This window comes from Balaenoptera physalus, assembly GCF_965194825.1.
Source record: "Balaenoptera physalus genome assembly, chromosome: 2".
Classification (NCBI taxonomy): Eukaryota; Metazoa; Chordata; class Mammalia; order Artiodactyla; family Balaenopteridae; genus Balaenoptera; species Balaenoptera physalus.
This window is the reverse complement of record NC_138883.1, coordinates 86153525-86179169: the sequence shown is the minus strand read 5'-3', so window position 1 is coordinate 86179169 and position 25645 is coordinate 86153525. Positions and strand designations below refer to the sequence as shown.

Here is a 25645-nt window from a genome sequence, read left to right as displayed (position 1 = left end):
CAAGAGCCCGTGAACCACAACTACTGAACCCTCGTGCCACAACTACTGAAGCGCACACGCCTAGAGCCCATGCTCCGCAACAAGAGAAGCCACCGCAGTGAGAAGCCCGTGCACCGCAACAAAGAGTAGCCCCCGCTCGCCGCAACTAGAGAAAGCCTGCGCACAGCAACGAAGACCCAATGCAGCCAAAAATTAAAAAAAATAAAAATAAAAAAAAGTTCTTTATACTATATTTGCAACTTTTTCAAAAGTTTGTTTCAAAATTAAAAAATAAAAACTCTTAGAAAACTAAGATATAAAAGAGAGTTCCCTTAACCTGCTAAGGCAGTGCTTCTCAAAGCTGCTGCACAGACTGGAGCCAGTTCTCAAACAGTTACTGATGTGCAATGAGATAGGTACAGAAATCTTTACAACAATATGACAGATTTTATATCTTTTGAATCTAATAAAGAAGAATTTGGGCTTATAATTAAGATGTCTTTTTCTTTTTTTTCTAGTAATTCATCTTTATTTTATCAAAGTATTTGTTTGCCATGGATTGGAAATTTTTTTAAAAACTGGTCCTTCCTCACAGATAGTTTGAGAAGTGTGTGATAAACAGCATCTATTAACAACAAATGCTACTGCAAACACCACGGTAAAATGCTGAAGCTTTCCCCTGGGAACAAAACTAAATACTGTTACCACTCTTATTTCATATGGTACTAGAGGTCCTAGTCAGTGTAGAAAGGCAAGGAAAAAAAAGTGTAAGAATTAAAAAAACAAACACACAAAAATACTCCTGTTATGTGCAGAACGAGTACAAAGAAAATACAAAATAATTTTTTTCAGAGTCCCAACTACCCACTTCCAACAACCTCCTGCTTTGTACCCATCCCTGTATATTAAGATAAAGACCAAAGCAAAAATACGATAGTGTCTTTGTCTCACTTAAATTATCACTTTAGACCCTGTAACCATTGGGCTTTTACGTGTGCTTTGGGCAGGGCCCTGTACATCTCAGATTTCAACTTAATCTGTCATCTAATTCATAAAATTTTTAATGAAAAGTAAGAGGCTACCCCTTTTCTTTTCTTGGATTTAGGCAGCTATCAAGTTCAGGCTTATAGTTCTAAACTGGAACTACAAGTTCTCTAAAGGCCTTGTATCTTTCATATTTCCCCATGGCAACCTGAATGGTATAGGCATCCAGCAAGTACTCAATAAATTCCTGTAGAATTGTTTTCAAAGCAGAAACTACTTTCTGCTTTGGAATCGTGTTCACAGAATATATGAGCTAAAGGGAGACAGACAAACTGGCAGGTAATACAAATGCTAAATGAATAAAGAAAGCAAACATTTTTAAAAATAAAAAGTTTGCTGTAATGCCATCAGAGGGTAGTAATGGGAATAAGTTCAGAGTGACTATTCAGGGTCTTGGCTTCCAAGGCTGGCTCTATACTATGTGAGCTTATGGCTCCTTCACTAGGAAATAAGAGAAATGTCCACCTATATTTGTAATGATTTGAGAAAGTCCAGACCAACTTTAAGAAACATGTAACCCAAAGGACCTAAGAGACTTTTTGCTGGTTTAGAATTATTTCTTACCAAGCATCCTTCCTCTCCACAAGGGTTCACTCATGAAGGTATCCAGAAGAGCCCTGAGATTTAAGTCTGATCCTGTCACTGACCTTGAGTATATAACCCAAGCTGTACCACCCCGCGTGAATTCTCGGGGTTTCAGGTACTATGCCAGTCAAAGAACCTATGATCGTAGGTTTCCTCCATGTACAGGATTCTGTCCCATTCTTCTCTTCCAGTCCTAGAAAAGGTTCCCAGTTCCAACCCTGCCCCAACCGGCTGTGCAACTTTGGGAACATCCTTTAACTTCTTCCAGACTTCATTTCATCTTCTGTGCAACGAAGACATCAGGACTACATCTGAGGTCTCCTCTAGTCACTCCCCCTATCCGCCCAGCACACCCAAAAAGCACATTAAGATAAAAATTAATTAAAAGATGAGAAACTGTGGCACTACTGCATCCACTCATGGTCTGCCTTCAAATTATCGCTTTACACAGAAATATATATCCACAGAGTTTTACAGAGGAATCTCCAACTGGCTCCTAGCAAAGTAAACGGTATTTTCATCATTGTTTCCAGGCTGCCAATTACGATGGAACATTTGGGAAAAGACTCAGATAGCAGAATCAGTGACTGGCACACCTACTGAGTCAGCCATTAGCCATGCCCTGATCAGAGAAGAGACCAGCTCTTGATCTTTCATGTCCCTCTCCTTGTCAAGATTTAAATAAGAGCTTCCCCCACAAAAGAACCCAACAGTTTCTACTTAATAGCAAGACTCAGCCTAATGGAATAAGACAGATGGAACCAAACACCAAGTATCAGTGCTTGATGAGGAAGCAGCAAGTAGACCCTGCTCCATGTCTGACATCTCCCCACGTCCCTGACTATTACCACCACTGGAACAGAAAGTACCCTGAAAAGGAGACTGGCTGACCTGGGAATCAGTCCCAGCCCTGCTGGACCTGGCACCACAGACCCAACACTATTCCATATCACTTTCCCCCTCACTCACCATGCTTTAGACACACTGGCCTCCTTGACACCACCAAGCCCTTCACTCAGGGCTCTAGCCCATGCCGCTCCCTCAACCTGAAACACTCTTCCCCTTGCTACGCCATTCTTCACACAACTGGCTCCTGTATCCCCTCCAGGTTCAGTTTAAAATGTTACCTCCTCAGGGAAGCTTTCCTCACCATGCTATGCAGATGGGTTGCCTACACCACCCAGTGTTCTTTGCCATCACTGTATCTATTTAACTTTTTATTAGCCTTTATCACAACTGTAAGTAGTGCTTGTTTTCTGACTCACCCCCACAAGCGTATAACCTTGCCTGGGAGGGCAAGACTGCCTTTTCTATTTATTGGTACCTATTTGGCATCTAATACCAGTAGCTGGCACACAGTAAGTATTCATTATACGTTTGTTGAATGAATCAGCGACCGTCAGGAGAGCTTCCCAGGCTTCAGTTTGGTCTCAGACTTCCAGGACCACAGTGGCTCACCTTGTACATAGGGCCCCATCTCTGGGTGCTCCCGGACCCGCAGATTATAGGTCTTTTTTTGATCAGACTGTTTCAGCAGATCCCGCACTCGTTCATTATAGATTTCCAGGAAGCTAGAGACATGTAGAAAAAGGCATATAATTAGATCTTGAAAAAATGTGGGAAAAACACTAAGCCAAGAATCAGAAGGTCCTAGTTCTAGTTCTACCTCTGACACTCTAAGACCTTGGTCACGCCAGGTTTCCCTCTTGAGTCTCGTTCTGCATGTGTACAATAGGGTTTTGAGCATTGGCTGTCATTACGCCACAGTTTCAGGTTTACAGTGTCAGTGCTGATTCAAGTTTAGCCTTCAAGAGGCTATTTCAGCATGGGTTTAGGCTGCCACCAGCCTGTGCCTCGATCAGGCCCCCACAGCATAGAGTCTACAAGCATGTTTCTTGAAGTGGTTTTCAAATGTGATCTTTGAGCTCTATTATTTACTGAAGGCATCTCAAGGGCCATGCTGAGCAACAAGGGAAGCTAAGTGAGAAGGGTCTGCTCCCCACCCCTAACTTAAGTAGCACAATTCTCATTTTACCTGTCTTACACACTAGGATTCTGTTTAAGATATGCTGTCTTATTGGTATCTACTGGCATTTTATGCCTTTTTAAAATAATAACACAGCTACAATTCTTAATTAAAATCAGTAAATATTTTGTTAAATAAGAAAGCAGACTTCTCACAGAAAGGTCTTCCTCACTGGAACACAGATGCTTGCCTGTGGAGCCAGCAGTCAGAAAAAAACGGCTCCAGTTCAAAGCTGCTCTCTGCACACTCTTCTTATAAAATTTTTCTCCTTAATCTTCTCATATTTGGACACAGGAACTCCAGATATCTCTTAGAATAGTGGTTCCCAGATTTCATGGACAACAGAACACCTAACATATATGTATATGTTTATACACATAGAGGTTTGCAAATTTTTACTTTATAAACTTAAAAAATGAAAAAATAGTGTTCACAATCATGTAATTTTAAAAACAGACAGTTGGGCTTCCCTGGTGGCGCAGCAGTTAAGAATCTGCCTGCCAATGCAGGGGACACGGGTTCAAGCCCTGGTCCGGGAAGATCCCACATGCCGCGGAGCAACTACTGAGCCTGTGCTCTAGAGCCCGTGCGCCACAACTACTGAGCCTGCGCTCTAGAGCCTGCGAGTCACAAATACTGAAGCCTGCGCGCCTAGAGCCCGTGCTCCACAACAAGAGAAGCCACCGCAATGAGAAGCTCACGCACCGCAATGAAGAATAGCCCCCGCTCGCCGCAACTAGAGAAAGACCGCGCACAGCAACAGACCCAACACAGCAAAAAATAAATAAATAAATAAATTTATAAAAAACAAAACAAAAAAAACCCAGACAGTTATTCTTTTTAGGGTAATGAAAATGTTATGTAATTAGATAGTGATGATGGTTGAACAACCTTGTAAATATAAAAAAAAAATCATTGAAATATATTCTTTAAAAGTGTGAATTTTATGGTATATGAATTATGTCTCATGTTTTTAAACAAGGACATTGAACACCAAAAACAAACAAAAAAAGAATACAGAGAATTCAGGGCAATTGGTAACCTTCTGCCAACATTTACAGTTCAGACTGGTTAAAACGTCACGTTGGGGTAGCCAGCACTAGTCTAGGAACTAGAGTTTGGGAACTACTGACCTGGAGAACCACCCAGGAGGGGGCTGGAACAGAAATCCCAAAAGCTAGTATGAAACTACAGAAAATAAAGGAAAGGAAACCAGCTAGCCAGGGGAAGCTGGTCCACAGGAGACACCGGCTTGTTAAGCCTGAGGATAGGAACTAAGTTTCCTACAACCTAAAACCTAAGGAAGTTTTTCATCTTGTACTGCAAGATATTTCTGCTGTGGCTTTTCTCCATTCCTCTGAGCGACTCTGGAAGCAGAGAGGACAGCTCTGGAGTGGAAACAGAAACGCTTCAGGCTGCAGAGCCTGACAGGTTCTTACCTTACTTTTATTCTGCAGGAGGAAGGCAGCGGGGCACAGTTTTCCTCCCTGACAAAGAGACCCTGCACAAACCAGAGGGTTGGAGTTTCACTGAAGGGAGTGTACAAAGAAGACCTACTTTGAGGGGATCCAGTCAAAAGAGAGTCTATACCTCACATATCCGTGGTGTCAGCCCAACAGAGGCCTGGAGAACAGAAGAGAAGAAAGCATTACTGTTCACTCACGGTGATGCTCTCCCCCCAACACCCAGGGCCCACCCTCAGCAGGGGTGGGCTCCTTGTGCTAGCCTCTTCACTTCAGGCAGCTTCCCCGGCGGTATGTGGAAGACTCTATTTGCCAGTGCTCTCAGGAGGCTCTCATGGGAGGAATGTACCAGATGAGAGGCAGATCACCACCGTAAGAAGGAAGAGAGAAGAAGCTAGCAAGCCCAGGTACATACTTTCATGCAGAGAAGGTTACATCCTTCTTGGATGAAACCACTTTACCATGGTGGTCCCTCCCAGAACCCTATCTCCTAACCCTGCACACACAGGAGGACTAGAGTACACAGGTGTTCAAAACACACATTTAGAGAGAAGCGGCTTCTTTTTTTCATCTTGGATCCAGTGCTAACTTATACTCAGGTTAAGGGCTTTACACCCCTGGGTTATTGGGCATTTTCTTCTTTTAATTTAAAATCTATAAAATCAGGCTAAACATGGACGTAGTAAGCAATGATCTGGGCCCACGGCAGCAGGGATAATCTTCCAGGAGGAATAACATCCTAGAGAATGTCCCTATGTGGTGTTGTCACCTGCCCTACCAGTTCATCTCACCAGGGTACTTCTAAGCCTAAAACAAAGAGGTGTTCTTAAGGAACTCTACCCTCCCAATTTTCCATGATAAAGGAAGGCTCTCATAAGTCCTACACACTTTTGAAAGCTCCCATCCCAGTAGCTGGTTCTCCTGCTTCTTTCTGAACACTCAGATCGAACACACACATAGCCCCATATCCACATGGCCTTAGCCAGCACTTAACACTCAGGCTGGGACTTGTCTACACCAAAGGTGTTAAAAAGCTACAGGTGATGAACTTGGAAATGATATGAGAAATTCAGGACTGACAAGGTCTGTGACATCAAAGGGAGTTGTAAAATTCTAAGGTTCTTCAGGGTGTAATAAAGAGAGGCTAATTATTCAAAGTTTACCTTTCAATTGAAGTGCTGAGAAACATTCTTTTTTTTTAACTTTTTATTTTATAAAAAGTTATATAGGGCTTCCCTGGTGGCGCAGTGGTTGAGAATCTGCCTGCCAATGCAGGGGACAGGGGTTCAAGCCCTGGTTTGGGAAGATCCCACATGCCGCAGAGCAACTAGGCCCGTGAGCCACAATTACTGAGCCTGCGCGTCTGGAGCCTGTGCTCCGCAACAAGAGAGGCCGCGATAGCGAGAGGCCCGCGCACGGTGATGAACAGTGGCCCCCACTTGCCGCAACTAGAGAAAGCCCTCGCACAGAAACGAAGACTCAACGCAACCAAAAAAAATAAAAATAAATAAATAAAACTATAAAAAAAAAAAAGTTATATAGCTGATTAACAATATTGTGTGAGTTCCAGGTGTATAGCAGAGTGATTCAGTTATAGATATACATGTATCTATTCTTTTTCAAATTTTTTCCCATTTAGGTTGTTACATAATACTACTGAGCAGAGTTCCCTGTGCTATACAGTAGGTCCTTGTTGGTTATCCATTTTAAATATAGCACTGTGTACATGTCAATCCCAAACTCCCTAACTATCCCTCACCCCACCCTTCCTCCCCGGTAGCCATAAATTTGTTCTCTAAGTCTGTGAGTGTGAAGAAACGCATTCTTAATACAGAATAGGACCCATTAAATCTTACTGAAGTTGACTGACTATGAAACTCACATCCTCTCTCAGTGGCAAGGACAATGCAAGATTCAGGCTTGCTGTGGCTTTAGGAAGACATCACATTCCAATGCCAATACTCACTGGGGTGCCCAACATGGTGTATGTCTTCCCAGAGCCTGTCTGCCCATAGGCAAAAAGGCACATGTTGTAGCCTCTGGCAGCTGCAGACAGTACTTCAGTCCCCAAATCCCGGAACACCTATAACAATAAAAATAGAGAGCGTGTCACTCTGGTCCTTCTTCCCACAGCAGCTCTTAAATTATTTTTTAACCTAAAATAATATAAAATGTTTCAAACATCCATGACCATAAGTTCCCCACTGTTTTATGAGAATCAATTCAGTTTCAAAAAAAGATTGCTGACTGCCACCGCTTCTGAGCAGAAGATGGCTGTGCCTCCCACGTATGCTGATCTTGGCAAATCTGCCAGGGATGTCTTCACCAAGGGCTATGGATTTGGCTTAATAAAAGTTGATTTGAAAACAAAATCTGAGAATGGACTGGAATTTACAAGCTCAGGTTCAGCCAACACCGAGACCACCAAAGTGACGGGCAGTCTGGAAACCAAGTACAGATGGACCAAATATGGTCTAAAGTTTATGGAGAAATGGAACACCGACAACACACTGGGCACGGAGATTACTGTGGAAGATCAGCTGGCACGTGGCCTGAAGCTGACCTTCGATTCATCCTTCTCACCAAACACTGGGGGAAAAAAATGCTAAAATCAAGACAGGGTACAAGTGGGAACATATCAACCTGGGTTGTGACGTCGATTTCGACATTGCCGGGCCTTCCACCCGGGGTGCTCTGGTGCTGGGTTATGAGGGCTGGCTGGCTGGCTACCAGGTGAATTTTGAGACCGCAAAGTCTCGAGTGACCCAGAGCAACGTTGCGGTTGGCTACAAGACGGATGAGTTCCAGCTTCACACTAATGTAAGTGATGGGACAGAGTTTGGCGGCTCCACTTATCAGAAAGTGAACAAGTTGGAGACTACTGTTAATCTGGCCTGGACAACGGGAAACAGTAACACTCACTTCGGAATAACAGCCAAGTACCAGATCGACCCTGACGCCTGCCTCTTGGCTAAAGTGAATAGCTCCAGCCTGATAGGGTTAGGATATACTCAGACCCTAAAGCCAGGTATCAAACTGACACTGTCAGCTCTGCTGGATGGCAAGAATGTCAACGCTGGTGGCCACAAGCTTGGTCTAGGACTGGAGTTTCAAGCATAAATGAAAACTGTACAATCGTTTAATTTTAAACTATTTTGCAGCATAGCTACCTTCAGAATTTAGTGTACCTTTTAATGTTGTATGTCTGGGATGCAAGTATCGCTAAATATCATGTTAGACTTCCAGGTTAAAGATGATTCAGCTTTAGGGTGTAACCCTTGCAGAGGTACAGAAGAAACCCAATTTCAAAAAAGGTCCTTTCAGCTGTAGACTTGAGGGGGAGCTTGCTCGCCCCTCTAGAGATGTCAGGTTTCTTTTTTACCTAGAAATGGCTGCAAGTGGAAGTTGATAATTTGCAGGCACTTTGTAATTTGTAAATTCGTATTGAGTAAATTAATGAAATTGTGACTTCCTGAGAATTGAACCTTGGTTTCCTACCCTGATTGAGGAGAGGCTCTTTGATGGTGTATACAAACTTATCTGAAAGGGACTTTTTTAGGCAGGGATTTTTTCCACCCCAATCCATCACCTCTTTTACACCAAAAGTAGTCTGCAGAGCGTGGTAGCTGTTTCTTTTGTGCCATTTTGGGGTGGAGAAGGCAGATGTGATGAAGCCAATAATTCAGGACTTAATTGTGTTTTTTCTCATGTTGTGTTTTTTTGCCCTTGCAGCACAGTATGAAATAGCTTCTAAGAGCTCCAGCTGCAAGCTGGGAAGAGTCTCTGTAACTGTAATCACATGGTGACAACACTCTGAATCTAAACTGAACTTCTGTTGTATTCTCGCCACTCGGTTTTATTTTTTAGCAGTTTAATAGGTACGTTTTAGAGTCTTCCATTTCATGTGGAATTAGTTCCTCTCCTTCAAATGCTATAATTAACATCACTTAAAATAAAACTTGAATAAAATATTGAAACCTTAAAAAAAAAAAAAAGATTGCTAATGAAAATTCATTCATTCAGTCAGTCAAATATTTTTCAAAGTGCCTACTGTATGCCGGGCACAAGGCTAGACATTAAAGACACAAAATTGATATATATGGTCCCTAACCTTAAGGCAAAAAGAGTCTGGGAGAAGGGCAAAGACATGCAAGCAAATTAGTAAAGAAAAACCATGTACATTAATTCTTTTTCCTTCCCATTACCAAAAAAAAAAAAAAAAAGTTTAATATGGTTAATCAGGTAAAGCTACAATGAAATACTGCCCAGTAACATGTCACACAAATTCAGGTTCTCAAGACACCACACTGAGAATCAGTTAAGTCCAGAAGTTAGGGAGGAGTTTTCCCTATGGGGCCCTTTTCTACATGCTGCCTCTTCAAACTGATCCTAACAGCTGACTGCTTCCACCGTCACTCATCTCTGTAGTGGTCAGCTTTAATGAATCAGAAACAGCCAGAGGTCCTCCTATGAAAACCCCTATACTTTGTGTAGTGTCTGAAAGTCCTGTTGGACTCTGTCAGGCAGACCCCAGGCTCAGGACAAAACAGCCTGGCTTATGGGGAAGGCATAGCTTCCAGCTGAACCAGTCCTCAGCAGAATGCCACATGGACATCTGCATACACAGCTGGTATGGTGGGCATTTACCCTTTGTAATACTCTTCCTATCTGAGGGGGGAACCTGACTGTGTCAGTCTTGGTCGGAAGCAGGGCCCAACCCTCCCCGACGGAAGCCAAATAGTCCAGGAAACCCTCTCCACCTCCTGGTGGCTAGAACACGAACATGTGAAATGAGGCCTGCCAACTAGGTGCTTGCACTTGAATTTTCAAAGAATGACACAAAAACAAAGGAATAAATTCTCCTTGTTGGCATCGAAAGTCCATCAGTACTACATCCTGAATGTACAAGTGCCAAGTGTGGTGCTCAAATCAGACTATTCTGTGATATGGCTTTGCCTGGCTTCCCTGCCACCTAGGGCCCCATGGTTTCCTGCTCATTTTTCTACTTTCCCTTAAATTCTGTGAATCTCCTGATACGGTTCCAAATTGGTTCCAAATTGGAATATTGTTCTTATGGTTCATAGCTGTGGGACCATACAAATCTGTATGGTCCCACAAAATTTTACTTAAAATTTGTAAGCCTCAGTTTCTTTCCCAGTAAAGTGGATATTTTGTAACTATATCACAGGTTTGTTGTGAAGATTAAGTGAGATAACACACGTAATTAGGGACCACGGGAACGAAGATAGCAGCTGCTGACCTAAGACCATACTACCCTATTCTGTTTTAGCAGCTATAGTTATGCTTCTTGACCAATGAACTATTTATGTTTTGTTTGTTTTTTAGTGCTTCTAATATTCAGGCATAGGGCCAAAATAACCCAGGGAGTGGTGAAAGATTTGGACCTTGGACCATTCCCACCCCATTCCCCAATCTCCCTCCCAGCTCTGTACTCGCCATTCATTCACCTCTATATTAGCAAAGCTGAAAATTGGGCAGAGTTCTCTTTGCCTTCTGACATCTGTCTTGGTAAAATTCCCAGGGACCGAAGGAAGGAGAGGTTATTTCTCTTCACCAGACCACTTGAGTTGGCTGCCACCCATTTACTAGTTGGAAATGTTCCCCAAAACTCAACCTTTCTTTCTAGTGCTCCAGCAGAAAGTGGAAACAGAGGTGCAGACAGAGCAAGGCCACATCTAGTGAAAGTGTTATTTCTTCCCACCACTCACACACCAGAGCAGAATGAGCTCAGTGGATTGTAAAGGAAGACAACAGAATGTTACTCTGCCCATGTCTTTATCCAAATTCAAATAATCACCTGCAGGTTTTATGAAAAACATCTTTGAAGATACCATTTTCACTCAACAGTAAAAGATGTGAACAAGCAAAACTAGTAGCCTCCAAATGTGGAACTGGTAGAAAGTTAAGATTCCATTCTTCAAGAACTGTGAGGCTTAGCTCTTCATAAATTCTAGGAAAAACCACAGCCCTAAACAGAGCACAACAGAGCCAGATGACACCGTGGTTCACTCTGACTGTGGTATTATAATGAAGCAGATGGAAACAGCTCAATATGAATACCAAGAACAGTTTGAAGGCTAAAATAAATCACCAAAAGGCAATCTAAAGCTAGAGGGTCCAGTTCAGGAGGAGAGATGAGCAGTGTAACTTTATTTTTTCTGGAATATAAACAGAAGAAAGCATTCAACAGACAGGTTAATTTTATGTGACACAGCACTTCCAGTCTTTTTAAGGATTCGCTAGATAGGGGATAGTCCACTGGATGCTTCTGTATTGGGACTCACAACACCTGAAGCCCAAACCAAAATCCCTAGCAATACCCATTTCCTAAGGGCAACTGAATCTAGGAACCAGAATTTTTGATGTTCAACATCGTATGTCATTAGGGTTGCAAATTAAAACACGGAGATACCACCACACACCTGTTAGAATGGCCAAAATCCAACACACTGACAACACCAAATGCTGACAAGGATATGGAGCAATAGGAAATCTCATTCATTGTTGGTGGGAATGCAGAATGGTACAGACACTTTGGAAGACATTTTGCCAGTTTTTTGTTTTTTGTGTTTTTATTTACAAAACTAAACATTATTCTTTTTCCTTTAACATCTTTATTGGAGTATAATTGCTTTACAATGGTGTGTTAGTTTCTGCTTTATAACAAAGTGAATCAGCTATACATATACATATATCCCTGTATCTCCTCCCTCTTACGTCTCCCTCCCACCCTCCCTATCCCACCCCTCTAGGTGGTCACAAAGCACCAAGCTGATCTCCCTGTGCTATGCAGCTGCTTCCCACTAGCTATCTATTTTACATTTGGTAGTATATATAAGTCCATGAAACTCTCTCACTTCATCCCAGTTTACCCTTCCCCCTCCCCGTGTCCTCAAGTCCATTCTCTACGTCTGCATCTTTATTCCTGTCCTGCCCCTAGGTTCTTCAGAACCATTTTTTTTTTTAGATTCCATATATATGTGTTAGCATACAGTATTTGTTTTTCTTTCTGACTTACTTCACTCTGTATGACAGACTCTAGGTCCATCCACCTCACTACAAATAACTCAATTTCATTTCTTTTTATGGCTGAGTAATATTCCATTTAAACATATTATTCTTAACATACAATGTGGCAAGCATGCTCCTTGGTATTTACCCAAAGCGGCTGAAAACATATCCACACGAAAAGCTGCACACAGATGTTTACAGAAGCTTTATTCATAATTGCCAAAACTTGGAAGCAACCAAGGTGTCCTTCAATAGGTGAATGTGTAAACTGGGGTACATCCAGACGACAGGATATTATTCAGTGCTAAAAAGAAATGAGCTATCATGCCATGAAAAAACATGGAGGAAACTTAAATGCACATTGCTAAGTGAAAGAAGCCAATCTGAAAAGGCTACTTACTGTATGATTCCAACTATATGAATTTCTGGAAAAGGTAAAACTATGGAGACAGTAAAAAGATCAGTGACTGGGAGGGGTTGGGGGAGGGACAGATGACAGGTGGAGTGCAGAGGATTTTTAGGGCACTGAAACTACTCTCTACGATACTATAATGGTGTACATGTCACTATACATTTGTCAAACCCAAGAATGAACAAAACCAAAAATGAACCCTAATATAAGCTATGGACATTAGATGATACATCAGTCAATCTAGGTTCACCACCTGCAATGAATGTACCACAATTAGTGTGCAATGTTGATAGTTTGGGGGCAGGAGGTATATGGGATCTCTCTGCACTTTGTGCTCAATTTTTCTGTAAACCTAAAACTGCTCTAACAAATAAAGTCTATTTTTTAAAAAGAAGATCCACAAGATAAATCTCAAGGAATGGACTTCCCTGATATCAGTGACATTTAACAGACATACCCTTCTCAAAAGCAGTTAGAATCAACTATGTCTCTGGAGATTTCATGATGACTGTTTAAGGTCCAAGAATAATGGTTGCGCTGTATTTTCCTAAAGGAACTTTTCACTGATAGATTTTTTGCTTGTTTGCTTGTTTTTGGTAGCTCTGTAGTTCTTTCTATTGTATACTACGTTCTCTGAGCCCCAAGTAGACTCATAACAACAACAACAACAACAAAAAAACTGCGATTTCAATTTAGGATGAAAAAGGGTTCAAAATGATGAAATAAATATTGATTTCAAATACAGGTATCAGAAATTGTTGGAACTTCCCTGGTGGTCCAGTGGGCAAGACTCCATGCTCCCAATGCAGGGGGCTCAAGTTCGATCCCTGGTCGGCGAACTAGATCCCACAAGCATGCCGCAACTAAAAAAGATCCCGCACACCGCAATGAAGATCCCGCGTACTGCAACTAAGACCTGACGCAGCCTAAATAAATAACTATTAAAAAAAAATTGTTGATAAGTGAGAAGTAAGAGGGACATTTCAAGGAGGGAAAAATGTTAGTTAAAAATAAATCTAAAAACCGTGTGTTAGTAGGCATCTTTAAACTGGAAAATAATTCTAGACAACTCTGGAAACTATTCAAACATATGTTTTCACTAATGCTGTTAGTTGCTTAGGAAAACCTCAAGTAGCCCAGAGTTGTACTTACTTTTACTTCTCATCACACAGAGACCATGAGGTACAGCTGGTACTATTTGTGCATCTACTGACCCATCCTATCTCCAAACTTGTGGCAGCAGTACAGAAAACTAGGGTTCAGGGCCTATTATTTGAAGAGAGTATTCATGTACAAAATATAACAATGAGGCCTGGAGTTGGGGAAAGGGCTTAGAATAATTTGCCTTCCTCTAAACAGCTACACTTATAGTTTAATGGTTAAGAACACAGGCTTCGCAGCTTAATAGATTCAGAACCTGGTTCCTGGGGCAAGTAACCTTCCCTCAGTTTCCTCACCTGTGAAATGGAGATTAAAAAGCACCTAAAACTCACAGGGTTTTTGAGAGGATTAACTGTGTAAATACATGTAAAACTTTAAGAACAATGGTACAAAGTAAGCACTTTACTGCGCTAATTTTTGTTGCTGTTGTTACTACACTTTATTTTTTTCCATTTTTTGGTATAAGGAGTACTCAAAAGAGTTAACATTCTCTCTGGTACTCCCATGTACTTTAAAAGAACCATGGACTTTTGGAAAACAGATATCCAAATACAGACACCATAGTTAATATGCCCCAACTTCACATAGATAGCTTTCAAAAAACTTCTACCTTCCATCCTATTAAATATTCATTTCTAAAAAATCTTCAGAAACCATTAACATAAAAAGAAATTTTAACTCTTTCTTCATGTCTTATCGGTTTTGCTAGGGCCTAAGGATCATTCTTTCCCTTCTATAAGTATGAAAATCATGTAACTGAGAGAGAGGTTACCTAGCCAATAAAATACATGAAGTTCTTAACCCTTAATACTTGCCCACAGAAAGGCTTCATACATTTCTCTTTTTTCCCAGGCTTTTTAAAAAATTGAGGTATAATTGACATATTAGTTTCAGGTATATAACATAATGATTCAACATTTCTATATACCACAAAATGATCACCACAGGGCTTCCGTGGTGGCGCAGTGGTTAAGAATCCGCCTGCCAATGCAGGGGACACGGGTTCGAGCCCTGGTCCAGGAAGGTGTCACATGCCGTGGAGCAACTAAGCCCATGCGCTGCAACTACTGAGTCTGCGCTCTAGAGCCCGTGAGCCACAACTACTGAGCCCACGTGCCACAACTACTGAAGCCCGCACGCCTAGAGCCCGTGCTCTGCAACAAAAGAAGCCACAGCAATGAGAAGCCCGCGCACCTCAACAAAGAGTAGCCACCACTCGCCACAACTAGAGAAAGCCCGCACACAGCAACAAAGACCCAACACAGCCAAAAATAAATAAATAAATAAATAAATAAATAAATAAATAAATAATTTTTAAAAAAATGATCACCACAATAAATCTAGTTAACATCCATCACCACACATAGTTACAATTTTTTTTTCCTGCTGTGATCTTTCACAATCCACCCGCCTAGTTACTTTCAAATATGCATACAGTATTATTAACTATAGTCACCATGCTGTACATCATATCCCCATGACTTATTCATTTTATAGCTGGAAATCTGTACCTTTTGACCCATACGTTTCTATTATAAAATGAAATTGCTATTATAAACTATGATTTTCACACAGAAAAGAAATTCTTCACCAGTTTTTGTTAATTTACCTAAGAAATATTTATGAGAAAACAGCTTTAAATTCTATGATGTATTCCATTTAAATGGATTTTAAACATCACGTATCTCTCTTGGTCTATAACTCCACTGTTAAAAGGATTGTACCAGAAGACTTTTTTTTCCCTTTTAGTAACACTGCTACTTAATGCAGTAATAGATGTCATGTTTACTGACAAGGATCAGTATTTGAGTATTCACCATGAGAAGTATTCTTATAATGTTTTATTACATAAATAAATATATTTAAAATAGAAAAAAAACCCAGAAAATGCTGATAAAAATACTCCCACCATTTAGAGATAACCATTGTTAACATTTTGGTGTACAGCTTACTCTTTCAGACTTTTGTTCTATTCCTAGATAATATCTAATGTCCCTTTCAGGTCTTAAATTCTGATGTAACTATAGTAATTAGGAATACTTGAATACAATGAGGATAATAACTGAACCCAATTGTTTTTATTTTTTATTTTACTATAGTTATTTATGATACTCTTAAGTACAGTTTTCCCTATATTTATAATTAGACAACTAAATATTTTAATTTAAAATTCTATTTAATTTCTCAGTAGGAAAGCATGCTATAGCCCCACCCATCAGGTATCCAAGTCTATCTAAGCCACAGCCCAGGACCCACTGTCCACCTGGCTATAGCTTACCCAAAGAGCAAACAAGGTATCTAGGAAGGGAAAGAAAGCCTCATCTGTGCTAGCTTTGCCAAAACAGCCCCACAAAGTATCAGGAAATGCTGTCCACTCTTTATAAATGTCAGGCCAGTCCCTCAACGCCACTGCAGGTCACTGATCTTTGGGTCTCTGCCCAGTACAAATGTTCACAGTCCATTCCCACTGTAAGCCCAGCTAGGGGTTAATCAACATCATTTGGGTCCTGCCCCTGGTTTTTTGTAGCAGATTTTTCCAGAGAAAACAGGCAACGGCCTACATTTGACTTTGAACAGATGAAACTAGATTTCCGATTTGGTTTCTCCACTTTACCCTGTGAACTACAGAGAGATTTATTTCCCATATTTATTCATATCATATATGTATATCCATGCAATGTATACCATGGAAATTGCTGTTTAAACAGTTTCCAAGGAACAGGAGGAGAAAGAAACTACAACAGAAATTTTGAAATGCAGGTAAAGATAAACAAGGCCAACTGAAACCTATGCCATACCCAATGAGGAGTGAGAAGAATCATTATTCTGAAAGAAACCAGTCTTTCCTTTTCTAATTTTTAATTAATTTTTAAAATTTTTATACAATTTTTAAAGGTTACATTCCATTTACAGTTATTACAAAATATTGGCTATATTTCCCATGTTGTACAATACATCCTTGTAGCTTATCTTACACCCAATAGTTCGTACCTCCCATCCCCCCCACCCCTATATGCCCCCCCCAACCCCCATAACCACTAATTTGTTCTCTATATCTGTGAGTCTGCTTCTTTTTTTATTATATTGAAAGAAACCAGTTTTGAGACGGGTAGGTCCCAGAACTGGATTTCTCTTCACCTCGGCAGCAAGTATTTATTAAATTCCTAACAGGGCCCTAGCACTGCGTGGTCGCTGTGAGAGATATGAAAGACATTTGAAATACTGTCTCGATCTACAATGACCACAGAGTTAGTAAAAAGTTCAATACTTTTACGTTGTAGAAAAAGAATGAAGGGTAGACATAATATTATATTTGGAAAAGGAAAAAAGAACGTGGGCTAGAGGAGAAAAATCTTCATAGCAGAGGTGGCACTCAACCTGTGTCTTAAGCTTGCTTTCACATAAGTCCCTTCTTTGAATAATGTCTCCCAGATAAAGGCCTTCTCTCTTAAGTGAGGGTGACCTCAGGACTGCACTACCACAAAATCTAAAATGTATCCTTGTCATTTCAATCCTTCAAGAAGTCAGAATTCTGGGTGAAACAACAGAACAACTAGGTCACTTTACTCTCCCTGAAAAACCTTCAGACCTCCCCTTGCCATCTCTTAATACCTGGCTGTCAACTGTGGAAAGTTCATTCCAAGGACTAAAGATCTCCCACCTTAGGAATAACAAACATCCAGGCAAGTAACCCCAGAAACAGCAAAACAAATCTCTCTGCCTCATCCCTTCACTGAAGTTATTTTATTACTCTTATTTGAACAAGGAAGTATGGGTACAAAAAAGGACAGACATCAGCAGCTATCTGTTCTTAGCCTCAATGAAAGAGGCCCAACTATAGTGGCAGTGGTCCATTCCCACGATGCAACCCTTTAGTGGTATGAGAATACCACTCCCTAAAATGAAAATTACTCTGTGGCTGGATATAACAGGGTCTTTCTAGGATCTTCTGCTTGGGATTGATAGACTAGCCCTCTTCTCACAACCCCTGGAAAGCTAAAGGATCCATGAGCTCCCACCTATAGAGGGAAGAGGAGACAGAAGGGCTGCAATTTTCTTAACCATGACATAGGCCTGAAGAATCTCCCAAAGTGTCCCCACTTAAAGTTTCTCTGACCCTACAGCTACTGCCATGACCATAGAACCAGGTGGCACTTGGAAAAGACCAAAGCACTCAGTCTTTATCCAAGTGCATTCATTATATTGCGTTAGTTAGCAGAAAGAAGGAAAATAAAGACTGAAATGTAAAATACTTCCATCTTATTTTCTTCTGTCTTCTCCAAACGGCATTTATTATCTACAATGTAGATTTACCACAATTTAATATTGCAATATAATGAGTAGTTCCAAATCAGTAAGAAAATAATCAACATCCCAAAAGAGTAAAAAAAAATTAAATAACTGACCAAATGCCATTGCTAAGCACAATAAATTTTTATTGTACTTTTCCATCTTTCTACAAATATATAAATTTTATATTGTTATTCATAGTATATAACCTCTTGTGTACTGCTTTTCATTCCTATATTCCTCAAACGCTTAAGCATTTTCAACATTTCTGTGATTCATTTTCACAATTCTGAGTTTAGAGGTTCATAACTGACACAACTAACTTAAAGAGTTCTTAACAATTGACAATCTTCTTATTCTCATACCAACATGAGATGAATGAAATCCAAAATTCCCATTAGAAAGTATCAGTAGCAACTAGTATTTATAATTGCAGCTCAAGGTCAGTGATTCCTAGTGGTACAGAACACAAAGAAAAAAAGCAGAAGAATTACCTTCACTATTTGTAAGCCCTCAAATTTCCAAAATTCTATGAACGCAACTCTCCTTAGTCAAGCACCCCGTCCTGAAACAAATTTGCTAGGTTGGTTGGGTTATTTTTCATTTACTTCCATCTAGCACTCAAGTTCTCTCTTCACACTTTCTTCTTTCAACTGTAGAGTATTTGATCAGAATCAGTGAGAACTCATGAGTTTCAATATAAGTAAATAGATATAATGCAACTGTGTGCGTGTGTGTGTGTATATACATCTGTATATGCAAATATATATTCCCTAGCTTTGTCTAACTCTACTGAGGAGACAAAGGAACAGTGATATCTCAATAGCAATGATCACACCTAGCACCCAGATCTTGGCTAAATGCCATTTCCCATTAATGGGAACAATCTGAGCATCATAACAAACAGTAATACTAACAGACTGTCGTCCACTGAATAAAATGGGAAACCATGAGTCAGTACAAATATAAACAAGTAAATAATTCGAAAGTTTGATGAGGAATGGGATATTTACCTAGTGTTTCAAAGTACCTCTAGACAAAATATTTATTACAAAGAAGGGAAAAGAGTAACTTTACAGTGGAGAAGCCTGGCAAGACACCACCTTAATCAAGAAATCAAAGTGAACTCTGTGATATTCCTACCAAAGATGCATAATCTGAATCTAATCATGAGGAGATGTTAAACAACCAAATTAAGAAACATTCTAAAAAATAATTCACCTATAATCTTCCAAAGTGTCAAGATTATGAATACAAAGAAAAACTGAGGAACTATTCCAGAATGAATTAGACTAGACATAAGACAGCTAAATGCAACAAGTGATTCTGAACCAGATCCTTTTTCTATAAAGGACATCACTGGGACAATCAGCAAAACTCAAATGGGATCTAATGATTAGATGGTAGTAATATAACAATTTAAATTCCCAGTTTTGAAGGTTGTATTGTGGGTATGTTAAAGAATGTCCTTTACTATAAGAAACTGCACACTCAAGTATCTGGGGCAACTGGGTAACAGGTTGGCAACTTTTAAATGGTTCAGGAAAAATTTTTTTGAATGTACTTTCATCTTCTCTGTAAATCTGTGATCATTTCAAAAAAATTTTTTAAGTTTAATAAAAAGATGTAAGGAAAAATACAACAGAAAGCACCCTGGATTCTGAGTCAGGCCTGGGTTCCTACAGATACCAGCACTGCCACTTACTAGCTGTGTGACCTGGTGTGAGTAACGTGCTTTGTTTCCTTTTTCCTCATCAGTAAAATACGGATGATGTTTATTGTAAACAGTTTATTGTAAAAATCAAATGAAGTAAATTATGAGAAAATGCTTAATACATGAAAATGCTAATGAAGCATAAGATATTTATTTTGCAGTCCTGTTGAATCAAATTAAAAAATAACCATAAAGATAAAATGAAATGTACTACAGGTACAAGAACCACATTGTGGCACTATATCAATCAGGGTCTGAACAGAAACAGATGGTATATTCAAATTAGAATCATTCAGGTTTAATTAAGTAAAAAGACTATTCACAAAGGTGTGGGTGTGAAGTAGGAAAACCACAAGGGACAGTGGAGTAACCTGGAACCAGTACCTGGAAATTCACCACCTCAGAGCCAAAATGGACGAAGGGGGAAAAACATTCACCAAAACCTGGAAGAAGAGAACCATGAGGAGAGCACCACACTGAGAGGAGTTATGACTTAACAGATGAGGCCAGACCAAGCCAATCCCTCAGGAGGAAACCTCTCCCTCCCATCTGCTAGAGCTCTCCACCATTCAACCCCAACTCAAGCCAGAGGGCAAGGAAGCCCAATGATTAGTCCAACAGGTTAGCCTTTGGGGCACAGAAAAAGGTAGAAAACGATGAAGAGTTGACCTGGAAGAGCAAAAGGAAGACACTCAACAGAACTGAATTCAACTGAAGAAGCAGGGAAGACTTCATGAAACAGGGAACATCTGAAGTGGGCCTCAAGCCATGAGTAGGATTTTAATTATTAGGTTGATTATCTAGGCAGTATGAATAACACATGTAAAGCTGCGAGTAATGAAAATGCATGGCTGTCCAGGTGAAATTTAGAGTATCAGATATGTTGTAAGATAAGACTAAATATTGGGGTGATGCAAAGGACAAGGTTTTCTTTTCTTTCATTTTTAAAAAATTGAGGTATATGGGACTTCCCTGGCGGTCCAGTGGTTACAACTCTGCGCTTCCAATGCAAGGGGTGCAGGTTCAATCCCTGGTCGGGGAACTAAGATCCCGCATATCACACGGCTTAGCCAAAAAACATTGAGGTATAGTTGATTTACAATATCATATTAGTTTCAGGTGTACAACATAATGATTAAAAATTTTTACAGATTATACTCCATTTAAGGTTATTATAAAATACTGGCTATATTCCCTGTGTTGTACAATATATCCTTGTAGCTTATTTATTTTATACATAGTAGTTTGTACCTCTTAATCTCCTACTCCTATCTTGCCCCTCACCTCTCCCCACTGGTAACCACTAGTTTGTTCTCTGTATGTGCCAGTTTGTTTCTGTTTTGTTATATTCATTTGTTTGTTTTATTTTTTAGGTTCCACATATAAGTGATATGTACAGTATTTGTCTTTATCTTATTTATTTCACTAAGCATAATATCCTCCAGGTCCATCCATGTTGTTTCAAATGGCAAGATTTCATTCTTTTTTATGACTGAGTAGTATTCTGTGATATATATATATATATATATATATATACACACACACACACACACACACACACACACACACATATATATATATATACACACACACACACACATACACACACACACACATATATATATATATATATATATATATATATATATCTCACATCTTCTTTATCCATTCATCTGTTGATGGACACTCAGGTTGCTTCCATATCTTGGCTATTATAAATAACGCTGCTTATGAACACTGAAGTGCATGCATCTTTTCAAATTAGTGTTTTCATTTTCTTTGGATATATACCCTGGAGTGGAATACTGGATCATATGGTAATTTTATTTTTAGTTTTTTGAGGAACCTCCATACTGTTTTCCACAGTGGCTGCACCAATTTACGTTCCCACCAACAGTGTACAAGGGTTTCCTTTTCTCCACATCTTTACCAACATTTGTTATATGTGGTCATTGATGATAGTCACTCTGACAGGTGTGAGGTGATATCTCATTGTGGTTTTGAGTTCCATTTGTCTGATGATTAGTGATGTTAAGCATATTGTCACGTGCCTGTTGGCCATCTGTATGTCTTCTTTGGAAAAATGTCTATTCAGGTCTTTTGCCCATTTTTTAATCAGGTTGGTTTTTTGTTTGTTTTATACTGAGTTGTATGAGCTATTTATATATTTTGGGTGTTAACCCCTTAACGGTCATATCATTTGCAAATATTTTATCCCACTCAGTAGGTTGTCTTTTCATCTTGTCAATGGTTTCCTTTGCTGCGCAAAAGCTTTTAAATTTAAATAGTTCCCATTTGTTTATTTTTGCTTTTGCTTCCTCTGCCTTAGAATATGGATCAAAAAATACTGCTATGGGGCTTCCCTGGTGGCGCAGTGGTTGAGTATCTGCCTGCCAATGCAGGGGACACGGGTTCGAGCCCTGGTCTGGGAGGATCCCACATGTTGCGGAGCAACTAGGCCCGTGAGCCACAATTACTGAGCCTGCGCGTCTGGAGCCTGTGCTCCGCAAGAAGAGAGGCCGCGACAGTGAGAGGCCCACGCACCGCGATGAAGAGTGGCCCCCACTTGCCGCAACTAGAGAAAGCCCTCGCATAGAAACGAAGACCCAACACAGCCATAAATAAATAAATAAATAAATAAAATTTTTTTTAAAAAAAGCTTAAATATTTATTTATTTTTTTTTTTTTTTTTCACACACACACACACACTGCATTTTATTTTTACAAGAGATAAACAGACTGACACCAAGCATTGTACATGGATGACCACAACAAAAGCAACAATGATTGCAATTACCAAACATGAAACACACTCATACTATGTCATAATATTGACATTCAGTCCAGTAATCCTCCACTGTAACAGCTCCTTTACTTTGCAGTGAAAATTGATTTGTATATTCTTTGCCTCTGAGTCCTTGTGGGATTTTTTTTTTTTTTTTTTTTTTTTAAATTCAGACAGAAAGTCACAAAAATTATACTCATCCTCATCAGTTCACTCAGTCCCATGTAATTAATTGTTTTTTTTCATCTTGATCTTTTGTTAGCACTTTTATGAGTTCATCAGTTTTTCATCAGAGTTCTGAAAATGCTTATTCATTCAGTTCAGCAGTACAGTCAGTTACCAGAAACACAGCCATAAATAAATAAATAAATAAATAAAATTTTTTTTAAAAAAAGCTTAAATATTTAAAAAAAAAATACTGCTATGATTTATGTCAAAGAGTGTTTTGCCTATGTTTTCTTCTAGGATTTTTATGGCTTCTGATCTTAAATTTAGGTCTTTAATCCATTTTCAGTTTATTTTTGTACATGATGTGGGAAAATGTTCTAATTTCATTCTTTTACATGTAGCTGTCCAGTTTTCCCATCACCACTTACTGAAGAGACTGTCTCCTCCCCATTGTATATTATTGCCTCCTTTGTCATAGATTAATTAATCATAAGTGCGTGGGTTTATTTCTGGGCTCTCTATTCTATTCCACTGAGCTATGTGTCTGTTTTTGTACCAGTACCATGCTCTTTTCATTACTGTAGCTTTGTAGTATAGTCAGTAGTCAGGGAGCATGACACCTCTAGCTCTGTTCTTCTTTCTCAAAATTGCTTTGGCTATTTGGGGTCTTTTGTGTTTCCATACAAATTTTATAACGATTTATTCTAGTTCTATGAAAAACGCCATTGGTATTTTGATAGGGATTGCGTTTACTCTATAGACTGCCTTGGGTAGTAGGGTCATTTTAACGATATTAATTCTTCCAATCCATGAACATGATATATCTTTCCACCTGTTTGTGTCATCTTCAATTTCTTTCAGCAGTGTCTTATAGCTTTCCAAGTACATGTCTTTCATTGGGTTGGCCAAAAGGTTCATTTGTTTTTTTCCATAAGATAGCTCTAGTAGCACTTGGTTGTATTTAACTTCATTCAAAACAATTTTGTTAGATTGTATGTGACAGCTGTCATATCAGTGCATTTGAAAAAGACTTATCAAAATTGGTGAATTTTTGTGTAGCTATTTTAATATTGAAGATGGAAGAAAAAAGCAACATTTTTGGCATATTATGCTTTATTATTTCAAGCAAGGTAAAAATGCAACCAAAATACAAAAAAAAAGTTTTGTGCAGTGTATGGAGAAAGTGCTATGACTGATCAAACGTGTCAAAAGTGGTTTGCAGGCTTCCCTGGTGGCGCAGTGGTTAAGAATACACCTGCCAATGCAGGGGACATGGGTTTGAGCCCTGGTCCGGGAAGATCCCACACGCTGCAGAGCAACTAAGCCCATGTGCCACAACTACTGAGCCTGTGCTCTAAAGCCCATGAGCCACAACTACTAAGCCCGCATGCCACAACTACTGAAGCCCACGTGCCTAAAGCCCATGCTCCAAAACAAGAGAAGCCATCGCAAAGAGAAGCCCGCGCACCGCAACGAAGAGTAGCCCCCACTCACTGCAACTAGAGAAAGCCCGCGCACAGCAATGAAGATCCAACACAACCGGGAAAAAAAAAAAAGTCGTTTGAGAAGTTTTGTGCTGGAGATTTCTCGCTGGATGATGGTCCAAGATCGGGTAGACCAGGTGAAGTTGATAGCGATCAAATCAAGACATTAATTGAGAACAATCAACGTTATACCATGTGGGAGGTAGCCGAAATACTCAAAATATCCAAATCAAGCACTGCAAATCATTTGCACCAGCTTGGTTATGTTAATTACTTTGATGTTTGGATTCTACGTAAGTTAAGCGGAAAAAACCTTCTTCACCGTATTTCCACATGCAATTCTTTACTTAAACTTAATGAAAACGTTCCGTTTTTAAAACAAATTGTGACGGGCAAAGGAAAGTGGATACAGAAGATACAATAATGTGGAACAGAAGAGACTGTGGGGCAAGCAAAATGAACCACCACCAACCACACCAAAGGCTGGTCTTCATCCAAAGAAGGTGATGTTATGTATATGGTGGGATTGGAAGGGAGTCCTCTATTATAAGCTCCTTCCAGAAAACAAAATGATTAATTTCAACAAGTACTGCTCCCAATTAGACCAATTGAAAGCAGCACTCCACGAAAAGCGTCCAGAATTAGTCAACAGAAAATGCATAATCTTCCATCAGGATAACGCAAGACCACATGTTTCTTTGATGACCAGGCAAAGACTGTTACAGCTTGGCTGGGAAGTTCTGATTCATCCACGGTATTCACCAGACATTTGGACACCTTTGGATTTCCATTTATTTAGGTCTTTAAGAAATTCTCTTAATGGAAACAATTTCCATTCCCTGGAAGACTGTAAAAGGCACATGGACTAGTTCTTTTCTCAAAAAGACAAAAAGTTTTGGGAAGACAGAATAATGAAGTTGCCTGAAAAATGGCAGAAGGTAGTGGAACAAAAGGGTGAATATGTTGTTCAATAAAGTTCTTGGTGAAAATGAAAAATGTGCCTTTTATCTTTACTTAAAAACCGAAGGCACTTTTTGGCCAACCCAATACCTTCTTTTTTTAATTTATTTTTTAAATAAATTTATTTATTTTATTTTATTTATTTTGGGCTGCATTGGGTCTTTGTTGTTGCGTGCGTTTTGCTCTAGTTGCGGAGAGCGGGGGCTACTCTTCATTGCGGTGCGTGGGCCTCTCATGGTGGTGGCTTCTCTTGCTGTGGAGCATGAGCTCTAGGCACACGGGTTTCAGTAGTTATGGCTCGCGGGCTCTAGAGCACAGGCTCAGTAGTTGTGGCATACGGGCTTAGTTGCTCCGTGGCGTGTGATATCTTCCCGGACCAGAGCTTGAACCCGTGTCCCCAGCGTTGGCAGGTGGATTCTTAACCACTGCACCACCAGGGAAGCCCCCCAATACCTTCTTCATTAGGTTTTCTCCTAGTTATTTCATTCTTTTTGAAGTGATGGTAAATGAGATTTTTTTCTTAATTTCTCTTTCTGATAGCT

At 39.8% G+C, this 25645-nt stretch overlaps 1 protein-coding gene and 1 pseudogene across 2 annotated transcripts in view; one reads left to right on the top strand and one right to left on the bottom strand.

The window, feature by feature from the left end:
* Window positions 1–25645, bottom strand: part of STARD9 (StAR related lipid transfer domain containing 9) — a 133309-nt gene that overhangs the window by 66503 nt on the left and 41161 nt on the right. The window contains exons 4-7 of the mRNA XM_082453057.1: window positions 7064–7180; window positions 5225–5257; window positions 5074–5135; window positions 3067–3179 (exon numbers count right to left, since the gene is read on the bottom strand). Coding sequence (XP_082309183.1) covers window positions 3067–3179; window positions 5074–5135; window positions 5225–5257; window positions 7064–7180 — 325 coding nt within the window. The remainder of the gene's footprint in view (window positions 1–3066; window positions 3180–5073; window positions 5136–5224; window positions 5258–7063; window positions 7181–25645) is intronic.
* On the top strand, window positions 7223–9747 carry LOC309656537 (non-selective voltage-gated ion channel VDAC1 pseudogene; annotated as a pseudogene). Its single transcript has one exon. The product of its transcript is annotated as a non-selective voltage-gated ion channel VDAC1 pseudogene (transcript).